This window comes from Salarias fasciatus, chromosome 14, assembly GCF_902148845.1.
Source record: "Salarias fasciatus chromosome 14, fSalaFa1.1, whole genome shotgun sequence".
Taxonomy (NCBI): domain Eukaryota; kingdom Metazoa; phylum Chordata; class Actinopteri; order Blenniiformes; family Blenniidae; genus Salarias; species Salarias fasciatus.
Genome location: NC_043758.1, coordinates 38934473 through 38952544, shown reverse-complemented (window position 1 = coordinate 38952544; position 18072 = coordinate 38934473). Strand labels below are relative to the sequence as shown.

The following is an 18072-nucleotide window of genomic DNA, read 5'->3' as shown; positions in this document are numbered from 1 at the left end:
TGAAGCTGTTTTCTGGGGACGACGTGCAAGGTCAGCCGCAATGTAATGTGTATCAGAAAAACATCTGTTAAATATTTGTCATTAAACAAATTAAAGAACCCCCCCCCCCGGTGGACAACTGTCCCAGCAAGTGGTACTCCAAAAATTTTGCCAAGGTTGGCAGGTCTGCACATGTCTAAAACTCCTCTGTCTCGTAAAAGCAAAGCAGAGTCTGGAAAAAACCCTGACTTAACAAAGACTTGTCACGGTAATTCGCCTGTCCCTCCACTCCCCCCGGGGTCTGGGTCCTGAAAACAGCGCTTGCAATTTCAGAGGAGCGGACCCGACAACATCACGAGAACAAACCTGCTTTACGGCGCTCATACGGGATTACAAGTATAAAAGCTGTTGGAGTGCGAGATCTGTCATTGTGTTGCAATAGATGATTTTTGCATGATGTGTTGATTGGTTCTAATTACCGTTTGGTAACTGAAAAATAAAGAGGAGTGGCACCTCTTCTCATAGAAGTGCGCGCGAGTGACTTCGCTGCATTGAGCTGAAAGCATCTCCGAGTGTTTGTTTTCCAATAAGTTTGAGCGTGCGAGGCAGGCATGTCTGCGACAGAGGGAGCAACCGGACAAACATGAAACCCTCGCTAGCTTTAGCAACGCCACCCATAGGTGCTCACGAATGGCAGAACCAAAGAGACAGAAGAAAACTTTGTCTAACAAGCGGAAAAAAAGGACACGGGAGTGGGACGCTCTCTGCACGGGGGAAGGGGGGGGGGGGTGATGCGAGGACATTTACGACAGTGAGCTTTCACAGGAGACCAGTAGGGGGAGCGCAAAAGCAAATCTTGCAAAGTGCTGCTTTAATGATACACTGGTCAAACAGACATGCATGTTTCAGTGTGTGCTCTGAACCAGGGTTTCCATCCACAAGATAAAACCAGCTCAATGCATTAATAAACTGCCAAATCACAACCTTTCCAAAGTCAAGATAAAAACAGGAAACTAACTCATGCAACAGGAAGCATGTTAAACTGTACATGTTCACGAGAAAACCAAAGACAACAGACGACCAAAGACAACTTTACACAAACAGCCACCACTGAGTGTTTTGGGCCATTGGAGACAGAAAGCGTTCTCTATTCACAGTATGAGTTTTGTGGAAAAACACATCGGAGCCCAATTTACTGTCAATTTCTCCGAACACAGCATATATTGTCATACACTCAACTAACCCATGTTTTATCAAAAGTTGATCAATTCAGGTGAAACGTAGAAACTGACTGCCGCAGAGTGTTTTTTTATGAATCAGAAGATAACACAGATTTTGCGATCACAGCTTTTCTACAGATATGAGGAGCATAAAGTGTTGCTGCAGTAGATTGGCTCCCATCTTATGTGCACGAGAAAGAGAGCACAGCGAATATGCAGTAAACGTGACAAGGTGCCATTGTTCACGTTTGACATTGTCTCAGATTCAGTGTATATATTAGAGCCCTATGAAATCCGTGTTAACGGAATCGCGGTCGGAATCGTGGAAATGACCAATAAAAATGGAATTGTAATAAAACATGGAATATTGCGGAATTAGACCTAATCTGGCCTGAAATTCAGTTTTCGGGAGAAAATGGAACCTTAAAGTGCAAAGCAAACATGCTGGGGGGACCGCCCGAGCTGTTGCAACGTGTACGTCACTTAAACAATGCTCCTAACATGCTAATACTAATGCTAATGCTAACACAACAACAACACAATGTCCAAGCGAGCTGCTCCCTCCCCTCTAACACATTCAAAAAAGTTACAAAACTCCATGCTAAGCGCTAAATACAGAGCAGAACAGCACACAGACTTTTATGCCTCAGGGGATAAGCTTTTATGTAAATGCCGTCAACGTGCCGTGGACTGGACTTGCAAAGACACATGCGACGGTGGAGTGTTTATTATTATTTAATAGGGATGTGCGAGTACCGATACCAGGTATTGGTATCGGGCCGATACTGGCCTTATTTCAAGGTATCGGGTACTCGTGAAGGCTACCGATGCCAGCCACCGATACTCACGGCAAGAAAACCCCACGCGTAGTAAGCCCTCCTCACCAGCAGATGGCGGTAGTGCAACCGAATGGGATGCAAGCTGCCGACAAACATGAAAGAGGAAGAAGCTCCTCTCTGGAGCTGACAGGCGCAGGGCTACACTGCAGCGGGTTGATTCTCCATGAGTCTCATCCAGAGCAGAGACAACAGGATGAATCCAGAACGGCTGCTCGTCTCACCAGAACTTCGCCAGTGTGGAAATTCTTTTATATAAGTGAAAACGAGCCGAGCTTTGCAGAATGCTAACTCTGCTATGCTAAAATTGCTAAAGGAGGTGCGCGATGTTGTTCATTTACCACTAGTAATATGTTTAAACACCTCAGGGCGAAGCTTGTGGACGAGAGTCTGACGCTGTTGTGCTGGAAAAAAAGAAAACTCCGGCAGCAACTCGACGGCAAACTCTGCAGAAGACCGAGAAACTGAAGAGCAGAGATCCGAGAGCAGCACAAATAACACGAGCAACTCTTTAAACTCAGGGGTTTTTCTATCTTTGACTTTAGTTCATAAAAAAATCATTCAAATTAGTACATTTAAAAACCTGAGTTTATGTAAAGAGTAAAACTAAGAGAAATTGTTTTATCTTGCACTTAATTTCATTTAAATAAGTGCAAACTCAGTTGCTTGTTTTATTTTTCAGACTATTATTTTGGACTTAAACATAGTGGCTGGGCTGCCTTTTTATTGGAAATAAAATTCATTTTCAAAAATAATCTCATTGCATTATTTTAAATTTTATGTGTATAAAGTATCGGTATGCAAGTATCGGTATCGGTGAGTACTGAAGATGAAGTACTCGTACTTGGTATCGGTCTGAAAAAAAGTGGTATCGCACATCCCTATTATTTAATTATTTATTATTTCTCTTTAAATTTAATTGAAAAGTATTTGTATGTTGCAGCACTTTAAACATTAAATGGACTGTTATATCCTATTAAATTGTGGACATTTATTCATTTCCACTTACCAGACACATTTTTTATGGTAAAAATGAGCATAAAAAGCAAAATACCAAATTCAGAAATATTAAAACGGAAAAAACGGAATTTGGGAAAAAAATAAAACGGAATTGGGAAAAAAAATGGATTTCATATACCTCTATATAAATGAAGAACATGCAATTGCTTTTTTTAATGATCTGATATTAATTTGCAAAAAGAAAAACTACCATATTCCAAATGTTTGTGTAAATCTTGTGGGAAAACAAAAACATGACAGAAGGTGTAAAACTGTGTTTTCAGTTTAAGAGTCCAGAGTGCCTCGTTGTGTGTTTCTTTGTTGTGTTTCCAGTCCAGAGTGGAACACAGTGAGTCCGGAGGAGCAGAGAAGATTGGGTCGAGTTTGCAGAGAGGACGGCGAGTTCTGGTGAGTTTGTGTCTTCAGACCTTTTGTTGGTGCTTGGTAGATCAGCTGTTTAGAGAGCGTACTTTGAAAATTCCCCAATTTAATGTCAGCTTGATGAGGATCCACCCAGAGACTGAGCTTGAGCAGGAGAATGATTTGAAAGTGCTGTCGTTCTGGCCCAATCAGGATGTCGGTGTCAGACTTCCGCCAGTACTTTGAGCTGATGGAGGTGTGCTACCTGACCGAGAGCCCCCTCTCCAGCGTGGTGCCGTGGAGCTGCATCACCCACCACGGGAACTGGGTGCCATCTGTCTCAGCGGGCGGTCCTGCTCAAGGAGGTAAGACCACCACAGGACCGGGGACTGGATGGTTGAAGGCCCAGACAAGTGAAGTGAACGACTGTCATGCTCTCTTCATCATATAGCAGGAGTTGGTGGGGATGTGTGAGCTGCCAAGTGATTTTAATGTGATCTTGAACCGTTGGCGAGCTGCTCTCCATCGGGATTAACTGCCAGAATGCATCATGCTGAGACATGCTTGTTTCATATGAATCTACAGGATTTCATCGCTCTTAATCTCTGAGTCGGTGGTTTGATTGAACCCTGACTTCTTTGGGGGAAATGTTTTCTGAGATAAATTTGAAGTTATATCTAAACATGTACCTGTAAGAATCAATGTTTAGGTGAAACAACAATATCAAAACAATGAAAATCCTCCATGTAAAGCTAAAGCCCAGAAGCAACACAGGTCTTCATGCTTATTCACCTAACATCTTGTCCTATTAAGAAGTCTGATATCTGGTGTCAAAACCAGTGACCGCTGCGAAAGGGCAGCTGACAATCCGGGAAAGACCTGGTGACAGCCTGAAGAGACTGCTGGCAGGAGGGAAAAGACCCCAGGGGGGCTGGCCTGGGTTAGCTACCCAAGTCGGCAGGAGTCCTACACAATACAGTGTTTCAGATCCACCCAACTTTTGCTACGAAAAGTTCAGAAGGAAAAACACCCCTGGAGTCTGCGAGAGCCGGGGCAGAAGATGACTCACTGGCGGACCACACGGTAATGAACCTTGAAACGGAAATGACGACAAATCAAATGGTCAGCACTGCAGTTGACGGAAGAACAGTACTGACAGGACACAAGCTACAAAGCTGCATCTGTGGCTGGCAAAAGATTACATCAGAGAAGGAGCTCAAGATTCAAAAAATGCCTGAGAGAGCTGAACAAGGGGCCTCACATTGACCACTACTTCCTCAGAGGTAGGACAAATAAGTCGAGTGAAGCCCAGTGGCAGGAAACTCACAACAGTTCACAGGGTATCAGAACCCCAAACAAGGCACAACCAGGCATGGATCTACCAACGGACATGAGTCCAGAGCCCAACCAGCCACAAGCAGAGAGGAAGATGAATGGATAGAAGCCTCAAATCTTGTGGCCTAAATCCTGCCAGAAAAAGGAGTGGGAAACCGCCGAAGCAGACCTTATCTATCTTCTTGAAGGTCTGAAAGGGTGCGTGGACAGGAAGTTGGACTCGTTTGGAGAGATCATCTACAGCTATGGAGCAGAGAGATTTGGGGTGAAGAGTAACAACCGTAGGACATAGAAGGAACCAGCAGCTCATCGCAAGTCCAGAAGACAACAAGAGATTGAGAGACTTGTGAAAGAAAGAAGGTCCCTGAGAAAACAGTGGAAGAAGGTCACAGAAGTGGAAAGGAAAGGACTTGAAGCACTGCAGGGCGACATCAAGCAGCATCTTGCAACACTGCAAAGAGCTGAATGTTTGAGAAAGCAACATAAGAAGAAGGAACGAACAAGGACTGCCATCTACAGAGACCCCTACAAGTTCGTCAGAGACCTCTTTGTCAAGGAGAAAACTGGGACCCTCAAAGCACCCATTAGGGAACTAGAGGAACACCTGAGGAAGACCTACTCCGACAACCAGAGACATGTCCCAGCCAGCATTCCGGATGACATGCCGCCAATCCAGCCACCTGAGATTCAGATGGACACCAGGCCCCCTACATGGAGTGAAGTTGAAAACACAGTAAAGCGGGCAAGAACTGCCTCAGCCCCTGGACCCAACGGCATTCCATATGGCTTCTATAACAACATGCCGGGTGTCCTTAAAGACCTCTGGAGGACCCAGAGTGAGCTGCCCTCAAAGGGTACAGTAACTGGTTCCCTCAAAAAAAAAAAAAAAAATCCATCATTCATGAATTTGAGAAGCTCTTCATCAACCCTAATCAAATGTGGTTTACATGCTACATTCAGGCTGCACGGTGTAGTGGGCTCCCCAAACCCATCAGGTGACCAGCCCTGTGTGGCGTCCCAACATTAAAAGAAAAAGAAAAAAACAACTTAAATAAACCAGTGTGTGTAAAGCGGCACATGCTGACAACAAAAGAGGATTTCTACAGCTGAGGAGCTGTTTAAACACGCTGGGTTTGCCCAGAGTAACGGTCGTTACTACCAATCCACAGGCGGCAGTGTTGTAGCTCCTCTCTGTGAAACCTATCCCAGTATCCCTGGAATCTCTACGGAGCAATACTGAGAAGTCGTCTGGGTTGAGTACGGGTCCTTGGGTACTATCGACAAGTTTACTCAGTAGAAATGCATGACATCCCGACTCGTCCTGTGCTGCACCGCCAAAAGAGATGCTGTGGAAACGTGGCTTAATTCCCCCGTTTATTGATAAACTGATGCCGTTGTGATAGCAGGTAAAAAGAACCTTGTAAGGGCCTGGATAGCTCAGTTGGTAGAGCATCAGACTTTTAATCTGAGGGTCCAGGGTTCAAGTCCCTGTTCAGGCGAGTTTCCCTTTGCGACAGTTCAGCTTTAAGTAATCAGGTCCCTTCTTACCAAATTTACCTCAAAATCTGTGTCCATGAGCACTGGAGTATGAATGTCAGGAGCTCTTGGGTAATCTCAAGTAAACCTGGTTGACATGCTACATTCAAGATGTTCTCCCAAAGTTTTACAGTCTGTTTATGTTGGATCCGTGATAGACTGCTGATAAGGGATACAGGCAGGTCGGCACCAATCCAAGATCCAAGTCGGCCCTGGCCAACTCGGCACCGCCCCCGGGATACAGTCAACCACGTTTTTCCAGTGCTGGCGATCTTGTGGCAGCTGCTCTGCATCCTCCACAGCAACTCTGTGTTGTTGGAGGTTGCCCGCAACAACGTCGAGCCATCAAGTCCGGGACTTCCCTCGTGGTCGTCTCCAGCCTGCGGCCTTTGTGTCAAACAGGAGAATGGCTCGTGTTGGATGTTCTAGGGGTAGACGAAGGACATGGCCGAGCCAGCGAGTGCGACGTTGTGCGACCAACTTGCCGGGGCCACCTGATGTTCTCCATAGTTCTCAGAGCCCTGCTATCAAAGCCATCGATTCTTGCAGCCAGAGTGTCGTTCAGGGGCCACGTTTCTGAGCCATAAAGCAGGATGGAGTGTATGGCTAAGTTGTAAATCCAGAGCTTCTTCTGGCGTGAGATGATCTGGTGCCGCCAGAGTGGTTTCCAGAGGGACTGCAAAGCAGATACTGGCAGGGCTCGCTGTGATCAATCTCTGGTTGTAGGTCCACGTTGTCTGTCACCATGGACCCCAGAACCACAAAGTTCTTGACAGGCTCTACGATATTGCTCCCAATTTGCATGGGAAGTGGATCTGGTCCATCACCGACATACATGAACTTGGTTTTAGTCCAGCTCACTTGGAGGCCACGCTGTGCTGCCTCCTCACTGTAAATGCCCAGAGCGACAAGCAGACACTAAGCCTGAGTCTCCTGCTGAGTTTTAGGATACAGTAGCAAAGAGAGACTCCAACCATTCACAGGTTGTGGTGTCTTCTCAGGATATGTTTCAGGTTATGTGCAATCCACACCGCATCTGTTATCAACCAGTTTGTGGCTCTTTCTGGTTTAAAATGCGTAAACTAATGAAAACTTTCTTAGCGCACTCCTACATAAATAAGAGTGGAGCACCAGTCAACAACAGTAGTGGCCCAGTTGGTCCTCTGAAAGCTGTTTTTGTGTTCAGGCTCCACTTGGAATGCTCTTCTTAGTCTTTTCCAAACAAATAATGGTGCAGTTCACCTCAAGTTTGCAAGTTCGATTAGTGACATGTCAAGGCGTCGTGCCTGCTCCTAAAAGGTCTTTTCCACAGCGCCTGTTTTGGTGTTGTGTCACGGTATGGGTTGGTCCTGAACAGTGCGCTCTATGTACTGCTTCTCTGTTGCATGTTCCCACTGCAGTCAGGAGAGCAGTCTTGTGTGGTGTGCCGACATTGAAAGAAAAAGAAAAATGACGACTTAAATCAACCAGTGTGTGTAAAACAGCTCATGCTGAACCAACAAAAGAGGGTTTTTACGCTGGGTTTGCCCAGAGTAATGGTCGTTACTACCAATCCGCAGGCGGCAGTGTTGTAGCTCCTCTCTGTGAAACCCATCCCGGTGTCCGTGGAATCCCAACAGAGGAGTAACGAGAAGTGGTCCGGGTTGAGTACTTGTCCATGGGTACTTTCGACAAGTTTACTCAGTGGAAATGCATGACAACCCAACTCGTCCTGTGCCGCACCGCCAAAAGAGATGCTGTGGAAACGTGGTTTAATTCCCTAGTTTATAGAAAAACTGATGGCGTTGTCATAGCAGGTAGAAAGCTTCTTGTCAGGGCCTGGATAGCTCAGTCGGTAGAGCATCAGACTTTTAATCTGAGGGTCCAGGGTTCAAGTCCCTGTTCAGGTGAGCTTCCCTTTGCGACAGTTCAGCTTTAAGTAATGAGCTCCATTCTTACCTGAGTTACCTGAAAAATCTGTGTCCATGAGCACTGGAGCATCAGTGTCAGAAGGTCTTGGCCAACGTCAAGCAAATCTGTTTGACATGCTACACTCAAGATGTTCTCCATGTTCTCCCAAGGTTTTTCAGTCTGCCCCTGAGCCGTATAGTGAGACATTTGCGACAATGCAACAATTGTGTGATTCCACAGTATTGCACACAGACACAACTGCTGAGCAATAAATGGCAGAACCGACCGGTCATTGTCGCAACTCTCTCGCTCGACGGCTCTGGTCTTCCCGTTTGTGTGGGATCTGTGATAAACACGTTATAAAATCCCAGATAGCCTGGATTACTCAGTCGGCAGTGCATCAGCCATGTGATCTTGAGTTTAGGGTTCACGTCCTATCTAATAAAACTGTCCTTTACGGGGCTCATTTTTTAGTGATTGGGTAACTCAGTCAATAAATGCTCTTTAAAACTGCTCACTGATTGTGAGAGCTTGTCAACCCACATGTATACTCCAAGGATAGTATTTAACATGACACAGTTCAGACCCACTCTTCTTTTCATTTAGTTGGTAATGCAGAACATTCTTTTATTGTAGTGTTTTATGTTATTGCTTTTTTAACACTTCCCATTGAGTTTGATTGACTATGACCTCCATATTGACCTGGTGTCATCGTATAAACAAATGAGAATGAAAATGATAAAACGTCAGAGACCACAACTTCATCACTCCTTGGTGAAAAGTTGCCCATTAGAGGGATAAATATCCAGAGATCATAGAGGGAGTCTGCAGCCATGTGCCTTGAGGGTATTTATGAGCCACGTCTGTGTCTGCAGGTCAGTTCTGGCAAAACCCGCAGTTCCACTTTGTTTTGACGAAGGTGGACGAAGACCCCAACGGCTCGCAGAAGACCTGCTCCTTCGTGTTGGCTGTGATGCAGAAGTACCAGAGACGGAGAGGCGTTAACCTCTCAATCGCTCTGCATATTTTCCAGGTACACACACACTAAGAAATGATGAGACTTTTCAGTTCATTCAGTATCTCGTGGATGAGTCGTTATTTGAGGGGCCACCTCCTTCCAAACCTGACACCAGTCAGACACGCTTTAGAAGCTCCCACTCGGAGGTTCGGTCACTGGTCACATCCTGGTTTCCTGCTCTACAGGCGCATCCTAAGAACACATACCTGTCACCCGAGGACCTCAGCAAGCTCCGGCCTATCCGCTGTAACCGTCAGTACTCCTCCCGTCGGGAGGTGGTTCTCCGCGGAGAACTGCCGCCCGGCCACTACATCATCATCCCCTCCACGTCGGAGCACAACCAGCAGGGGGCGTTCCTCCTGCGGGTCCTGACAGAGCAGGGAAACGCTGCCACGTGAGTCACCCCAATCACTCATCGCTCAGATAGTGTTATGGTTTTAGTCTCAGTCTGCATTCTGTTTTAATCACATCCAGTCAGTGGACAAACACAGGCCTAGCTAACCTTTACTTCAGCACGGTAATGCCACTGCTGTGGCTATAGGCTAATGCTAATGTTACAGTGTCATCTTACAGCTTTCATGTTGCTGCAATAACCATCGAGTCAGTTCAGCACTGATTAGGCTCGTCCATTTCTATCCATGGGGAGTAATGAAGAACAGAAATTCATTTCAAATAGGAGAACTGAACACAGAAAGGCAGGATTAGCTTGACTGAGTCATGGCAGCAGTCGTCGTACCTGTCATTCCTCATGCCTCCCTTACTGGGGGGCTTTCACACCTGTACTGAGTACTTACAAACTGTATTTATCTGCAGATGAAAGAAAACTTAAAGGGCCTGTATCATGCTTTTTTTAGCTAGTCCAAACCCTATGATTGGCATTAACATGGTAATAGTTTATTTTTGGCACTAAGGAAAAGTCATTTTGTGTTAAATAAAGGATTTTCGGAGGTTAATTCTGAAACCCGGAAGAGAAAACGCTCAGTTTCACTGAAAATCCCGCCTCTCCCCCTGTGGACTTTGACTGACAGCTACTTCAACCAATCGGAGCTATGTTAGCGTCTCTAAGGGTTAGCTTTAGCCCTTTAGCTTTAGCTTCTCTACACGCAAAGACACACGAAAACATCTTTTCCAGTTAGAAACTCACCAAGCGCAGACCCTTCAGACTCTTGCTCCTGCTTGATTGTTGCTTTCAGACGATGATAAAAGTTTATCTCCGTAATCGGAGATACAAAAAGCAGCAACGCTGATTGCTGAGGGCTTGGGGGTGGGGTGGGGGGGTGGGGTGGGGGGGTGGGGTGGGGGGGGGGGGTCTCCTCAGTAGAAAATGCGAATCAGCTGCTGCTGGTCAGAGGAGAGTGGGGGTGTTGTCTGCGCGGGGATGGGGTGGGAGAAGAGTGGTGGGGAGGAGTTCAACTTATGTGAGGTACTTAGGTTTGAAGAGTTTCAAACGAGCTGTTTTCTACCTGAAGGGAGGGGCTGCTGTAGAGAGCAGCAGACTGAAACAGATTACTCAGATGAAGGCAAATAACCTTTTGGGGGTGGTTTTAAAGGGAATTCAACTTTGGGGCATGCTAAAAACCTTAAAAAAGTGGATTTTGCATGATATAGCTCCTTTAAGCAAAACAAAAACCAAAGAAACAGCAAGAATTGCAACATGAACTATTTCAAATGTACGGATATGGACTCAATCATGACCCATAACTTTTAGAGATCTATTTAACTAATAGAGATCACGCTGTGTTTGGCAAGGAGCCAGTCTTTGGAATGGCTCTTTCAAACGATCGGCTCCTCACCAGCCAGCTTCCTTTAAAGAACCAAACATCCCAGCTCTGTCCGGAACACACTCAGACTGTTCCTGGTTCACACAAAGTCCACCAGCAAAAAAAAACAAAAAAAAACCAAACTTACTGCGTGGCACCGATCAGCTTTCCCGCTGGACTTCCTCACCAACTCACCCCATCTCCCTCACCCCGCACTCCCCTTAAACAAAACAAACGCTACCCCCTCTCCCTTGAACCAATTAAAACTGTGGCAGACACAAAACCTTGACTGACAGTCAGTCATCCAGTTACTGTTCAGTTGATTTTAGGTTCTCGCAGTAATGTTTTTTCGCTGTATATTTTTCTTTTTGTTGCACAGAAATGGCAATATGCCCGTATTTGCTAAAACTGCAGTTTCCTGTATTAGAATACGGTCAAACCATGTCACTTGACGGGTATGAGTTGTTGATTCTATGTTTCTTTCAATGTCAGTCCAGCACAGCGACCTCCACCACCTGACATGTCTCCAGGAAAACAGGTAAGCAGACGTTACAGTGTCTTCTTCTGTTTCCACCGTAGTTTCTGAGGCTCCATTGTAAGTGGTTGTTCAAAAAACAATTAATGGTTCTCAAATCAGTATGAAACACTGCCAAGCCTGAGCAGGGATTTGAACTCTGAACCCACAGATCAAAAGTCTGTAGCTATATCATCTGAGCCCGGTCCTGATTGGAGAGATCATTTTCTGGTCACACTCAGTCACCATGGAAACGCCATATTTCTGCTCAGTCATCATGAAAATCCTGTTTCCCAGGTTGTCATTTAAACACCATGTCTCCCATGGTCATGCTCAGTCGTCATGGAAACACCATGTTTCCTTTGTCGTTATGGAAACACCTTGTTTCCTACGTTGTTTATGCCCAGCTGTCATGGAAACATCATGTTCCCCACGTTGTCATGGAGACGCCATGTTTCTGACGTTGTCATGGAAACACCAGTCTCCCCACATCACTGAGAACCTAAACAGGTCAATCACACAAAGTTTCTGGTTTCCGGCTGGTTGTTGGATTTGCCGAGGGAGATGAAGCACCCGGCAAAAAAATCTTCCTGCACAGGAAGAACATGTAAACTTTGTAAATATTAGAAGAAAAATCTAATGCTGTACCGACTGTGCTGTCTAACGGTGACGGGAAAGTCGTCACTATTACAAGAGAGTGTGAAGCAGGGAGACATAACCTCTGAGCGCCAGTGTTTGAGGTGTTGCTCTGCATTTCCTTCCTGCAGCTTCCATTCCCTCACCAGGCGGCTCTTCCCCCAACTAAGACTGTCAAACAGCTCTTCAGGAAGCACTGCAACAAGGTGAGACTGACTCTCACACTGAGCAGCTCTCAGAGCAACACCTGCGTGTTACGACCTCGCTCACCTCTCCTGACTCTTTGACCTCAGAAAGGATTCTGTAAACCTCTACACCTGCACAACCTGCTGACGGAGGCCATCCAGGGTGGAGGTCAGTGACGTCTGCCAGCTGCTGCCACATCGAAGCCTCCTCCGTTTTTGCGTCTCGTTGGGATTTTTGGTAACCTGGAAAAAGCCATATTGACATGTGACAAGCAACGAATTACTTCACATGTCAATCTGGGATTTCACTCGGGGAAGGAGTTCGGGGAAGGAGGGACTTGCTGTAGAACTCTTTGCGTTCATTGGATGGAAGGACACAGTGCGCCCGCCTAACCATGTTTGGTTTCAGCCAATCACTGCAAAGAAAAAACCTCTTGCTGATTGTTTTTCAAAGACGCAATAGAGGATTCATCCAAAACAGATTTAATTGCTGTCGGGATATTCATTGTTTTCGCTAGCCATGCTAATATTATTAGCAGTCCACACTTCCTGCTTCCGTCAAAGCTTGATGTCCCGCCCTAAACGACGCGTGATTGGTCTGACCGAAAGAAATCCGAGCGTGATTGGTCCGGCCGAAAAAAGTCTGATCCCGAACACATAAGGCTGGAGCGGTACAAGATGGATTCTCGTGGTGTGTGAGAACAAATACCACGAGAATTCAGCTTGCTGGCAAGGTTAGATTTTTGGAGCTCTGTTATGCAAAGGCCGGTACACACTACAGGATTTTTTCAATCTTCCCCGATTCAGAGACCACACACTAGAAGACAACAGAGGACAGATCGCACCAGATCTTCCTCTCCTGATCTTCTAGTGTGTGTTGTCACTCCGGAGCAGAACACACACTAGCAGATTCTTCAGCTGAGAATCGGCTCCTCACTCCTCACTCAGTCCAACGTGACTTTGAGCGGTTTCCCTTCATTCCTGTGTTTACGTTCATCTCCATTTTAAATAATAAGTGGAGAACTCATTCATTCCCTCAGTTCATTCATTCACATCAGTATCGCTTCTTCAGCGCAACCCCCCCCCCCCCCCACACACACACACACACACACCGCACGGAGCATGGACTGTCGAGACCTTCTCAGAAAATTTAAATGTTCCAGTACAGAAGAGGGAAACATAGTTTCAGATCATTTTCTTATAATTTACCCTCCACATTTGATAATATTTCAGCTTATTAACCTGTGTGTGTGTGTGTGTGTGTGTGTGTGTGTGTGTGTGTGTGTGTGTGTGTGTGTGTGTGTGTGTGTGTGTGTGTGTGTGTGTGTGTGTGTTTTTTTTTACTTTGAGTCCCGAGTGGAGCAGTAGAATAAAGTTATTAGCAGACCGTGACAAATAAAAGCTACTTTTTTAAATCACCAGCTATCTTAAATCATTCTGTTTGTCCACAGACTTGATAGTTTACACCAGAATAAAAACACGTTGAGCTTTGATGAGGTCAGTTTCATTATGCGTCTGCTCTGTCTTTGAAGGCACGGAGTCAGTGGAAATTTTTGTTTTATTGTTTTTTCTTCCCCGTTCTTTCGTGATGGTTAATAATGGAGATTAATTGATTGATTGATTGATTGATTTTATTTGTTTCATTCTTTTAAAAGAAATGAAAGGGAACAGAAAGAAGTGAGACTTATAATGTCTGCCCCTATCAACATAAAATAAATGACAATTTGTCAAGATTTGTTAACAGATATAAAAAAAAAAACTTTACGAAATCAAATACAACCATTTCAAAAAATCAAAATACAAAAAACCATCACGAAATATTTACAAAAGAAGAATTGGGATTGGGATTATTGCAGGACTGGCGGAGATGCAGATGAATGTGTTAAATCGGAGTTGGAGTCTGAATCGAGGAAATCCAGTTCATCCAGGAGCGATAAAGTTATTGAGGATTAACCTTCACTTTCTGCACAGCTGAGTTGAGGAGCTCTGGCTTTTCTGCTTTACTGTCATATATAGAGTATATATATTTAACAGACATATATTCACATCTCCAGCTCTGACAGCTGAGAGGGGATTATTTTTAAGCAGCAGCACCTTGGTGAGACGGAGCTGTTCAGCCAATCAGGGAGCTCTATTCCGGGGGTGTGGACAGGTCTGCTCGGAGCTGATCGGCGCCTCTCAGAGCACCACACACCACAGGACTTGCGATCAGAAATATTAAACATGTTCATTATCTACGATCTCCCCTTCCGACGCCTCCTGAGAGGCTCCGACCAGAAAAAAATCTCTCGGAACACACCGCACACCACACGAAGATCGGACCTGAACTCATTTGCATACTCCCAACAATCGGACCTTGTCGGCTTCTGTCGGGAGGAGAAGATCGGGTCAAAATTCGCCCCGATCATCCTGTAGTTTGTGCTGGCCTTAAAGGAATAATATCAGAGCAGAGAAAACAGCTGCTAAATGAGGCATGAGCTCCTGTGTGGTGAAAAGCAGCAGAAACACAGGGTTTTCTCCGGAGCATATTTCTGCTCACGTCTCCTTTTAAAAGAAGCAGAGCGTGCTCTGTGACATTCTTCTGTCGTAGCTTCTCAGATGAACCTGATTAAAGTGAGAACGAACTCCAGAAGAGCGACAGTCCCACCAGCCTCTTAAACCTCATTCTCACCATCGGCACATCGATATTCTCAGGTTTCAGAGCTGAAGATCCTCCAGTTCCAGGCTGTGAAGGTGTGTTCTGACGCTTGTGTGTGTTGTTGGCAGTGCTGGCCGGCAGTGAGAAGTATCTGGCTCTGGAGCACTGCAAGAGTCTGGTGATCCTCATGGACGTATCCTTCACAGTCAGACAGCGCCGGGATCCCAGAGGAAACACTGGGGAGACGACGACAGGTTATTTATACAGTACTGTAAAACAAATAACAAACACAGCTGAGTGTGTGAGTGTGTGTGTGCTGCTCCGTCCGGGGGTTGAACAGGAGGTTCAGCATGAGGCCAACGCTGCTTCAACACTGTCATGCAGTTTGGATCCACACACAAACATTTTCATTCATGGACTGTTCAGCACTGAAAGAGACATTTTTGTACATTAAATTGGTGATTTTATGTGTTGTGTTACAAGTTCACAAATGATGAGATTAATCACAATGAATTGTGGTCAGACTTGCTGTTAGTATAAAACAGGGGTCGGCAACCTTTTTGTCATGGAGTGCCAGTTTAAAATTTTCTCATCAGTGTGTGTGCCATTATCAACTAAAACGCAAGTTAACACAAAATACAAAAAGATTTCCAACATACCTGGAAATGTATTCCTTTCAGATAAAGCAGATACAAACATATCTTTAAAGATATTTTTTCTGTTACTCCAAAAAGTGCTTTCATAAACTTTGTGTTTTGTGCTCTGCATGCTCATGTTTCGAATTAACTGGTGCCCGTGTTAACTTGTGACCAATAGATGAATGAGACTTGAAGTCGATCTAGCGAACGTCGGTTTTCTACAGTTACAGTGAATGTGTAAGTTTAAAGTCTTTTATGAGTCTTACTTTAACAGCTGCTGTTATCAGCATGTGTTTACACAGAAGTCCGCCGTCACTCGTTAACACGGGAACCAGTTCATCCATAACACCGGCGGGGCGATCACTCGTTTTTTGCTATGGAGCTCTTTAAACAACTCGCTGTAGCGCGATTTGCTTCCATTTCTTCTCTCCAGTGTTTTTTCTCTCGGGGTTTTTTTAAAAATATGTTTTTCTGCTTGTTTTTGACAGTCCTGTTTCCCGTTTACTGCGCACGTCGCACGTCACTACATACGGGGGCGCGCATGCAGAACAAATAATCCCCCGTTTTTTTCGCTCCGCTGTCAGGCAGCTTTTATATGAGACACGGAGCGGGTTATCGATCGGTCTACACCACCTCGTACAATCGGCTCCGAAATACAATCCGCTCAGAGTGAAGCAGATCCACTCGGACGTCTACATGACACATCCGCTCTGCCTTATAAGCCATTATATGGGTGGCATGTAAACGTGCCCAGTGTTAGTGCCACGCGTGCCACCTGTGGCACGCGTGCCAAGGGTTGCCGACCCCTGGTATAAAAAAACATCTTAATCGATTGACAGCAGTAATTTTTATACAATTTAAAAAATTACAGTTTTTAGATCATTTTGAAATTTGAGCTTTTTGACCAAACTGGCTCATTTTTGAGCAGGTTCTCCCTCCGCTTTATGCTTTTTTCTGTTAGTATTTGTTCAAAGCAGCATTGGATTGAATCACCCTGATCCAGATACACAGTTTTCTAGATTGAAGAGTCCACATTACCAAATCCTCTAAATGGAACAAATCACAATGTGGACGAGCAGCAATGTAGAGAACAACAGGTAGAGGAGCCAACATGGGCTCACTCCAAGAGGTTTGATTCTGAGACAAACACCACAGGAACAGAAACATCACTTCTATAATGATCACCAACTGAGCCTCAACTCGTAACTAATGTACACAAACATATATAGTCGATATTTTAAAAATGTCTTAAAATAAAAAAGAGGCTAAATGTCCAATTGTTAGCAGAGTACAGAACGGTCGGGGTTCTCCAGCATGTTCCACCCTGCTTTAGGAGGCAGTTGTGACGTTCTCCCTGGTTTGCTGGATTTGTTCCTCTGCAGGACGATCTGAGCTTCTGTTCTGTCACGTTCTAAGGAGTCGTTCAGAGGCGTCATTATTCCTGTTATAGACGCTTCTCCTGATCAAAGTTATACAGGTTCTACTGAAATGTTCTGATTAACGCAAACTGAAGGTTTGATCCGGCTTAAAACTTGGATTGGATTACTTGATCTAATCCCATTTCTGAATCCTTCTATCCCGTTTGAAAGATTTGATCCAAACTGAGAACCAGAATCTGCTCAGATTACCTTTCAACAACTGGCCCCTGAAGACAGAGCTCACCTGAACAGGAAGTTCAACCCCGGACCTTCAGATTAAAAGTCTGAGTCAGTGAGGGTGTGACTGGTTGTCGTCAGTCGGTGTTTTGGAATTCCCTCCTCCTGGTGTTTCCTTGACCGCCGTCTGGTCTCCAGAGTCAAGGCATCGCTCAGCTCAACTGGCCCGAGTTCCAGATGCTGTGGGACAAAATCCGGAGGTGGACGGTAAGAACATGACGCTGGCTCCAGGTCTCACCACTCATCCTTTCATTTCACAAAGCGTAATGACTTCAAGATTCCCTGGACTGCTGCACAGTGCTGAATAACATCACTCATCATCACATTTCTTCATTTTCAGCATCACACGTCATCATTTTGGATTTTAAGTTTTGATAGTTTCCATTTGGCTTGTGTCTTTGATTGAAATAGTACTTTTTCTTGATGTTGTGTATTTTATTTTTACTTGTTTTAAGTAGATACACACGAGGAGCAGCAACAAATTGTTTCAACACTATTTGTAAATTAAACATGTGAAACCACAGAGACACTGAAACAACATCAGCATGTTGTTTTTAATTTTGATCTATTGCTTCATTTCTAATGATAATCTACTAAAAAAACAGTTTCTTGGTCAGAAATGAAGCTGACAGTGTTTAACTGAAAGCTTTCTGTGAATAAAAGCTTTCATGTGTTTTGCCTTTGACTCTCATTTCATATCAGAAAGTCACTAAATCGAATGCAGCGATGTGCCGGTCTTCACGCTCTGCTCTCCTCAGGACATCTTCTTGGTGTTTGACAAGAACAAAACTCAGCATCTGGAGTATCAGGAGGTGCCTCACGCGCTGAAGGCGGCAGGTGAGCAGCAGGGGGCGCCGCAGCACCGCCCGGCCT

General features: G+C 45.1%; 1 protein-coding gene and 2 non-coding genes across 5 annotated transcripts in view; all 3 read left to right on the top strand.

Moving 5' to 3' along the window:
- The window catches only part of LOC115400954 (calpain-9), a 28336-nt gene that overhangs the window by 9065 nt on the left and 1199 nt on the right, over positions 1 to 18072 (top strand). Inside the window, exons 8-17 of one of the 3 annotated variants that reach the window (XR_003932839.1) lie at positions 3368 to 3442; positions 3608 to 3759; positions 9031 to 9188; positions 9359 to 9567; positions 11426 to 11471; positions 12215 to 12289; positions 12377 to 12437; positions 15035 to 15099; positions 17338 to 17406; positions 17902 to 18036. Coding sequence is in view for 1 of the 3 variants with exons in the window: in XM_030109039.1 (XP_029964899.1) it covers positions 3368 to 3442; positions 3608 to 3759; positions 9031 to 9188; positions 9359 to 9567; positions 11426 to 11471; positions 12215 to 12289; positions 12377 to 12437; positions 15035 to 15099; positions 17338 to 17406; positions 17958 to 18036 (989 nt within the window). In the remaining 2 variants the exon portion in view is untranslated. Of the gene's footprint in view, positions 1 to 3367; positions 3443 to 3607; positions 3760 to 9030; positions 9189 to 9358; positions 9568 to 11425; positions 11472 to 12214; positions 12290 to 12376; positions 12507 to 15034; positions 15100 to 17337; positions 17407 to 17901; positions 18037 to 18072 lie in introns of those variants that run through there. The other 2 variants (XM_030109039.1, XR_003932840.1) reach the window with 2 other exon arrangements.
- trnak-uuu (transfer RNA lysine (anticodon UUU)) lies at positions 6156 to 6228 on the top strand. Its single transcript has one exon. It is a non-coding gene; the product is annotated as a tRNA-Lys (tRNA).
- On the top strand, positions 8082 to 8154 carry trnak-uuu (transfer RNA lysine (anticodon UUU)). Its single transcript has one exon. It is a non-coding gene; the product is annotated as a tRNA-Lys (tRNA).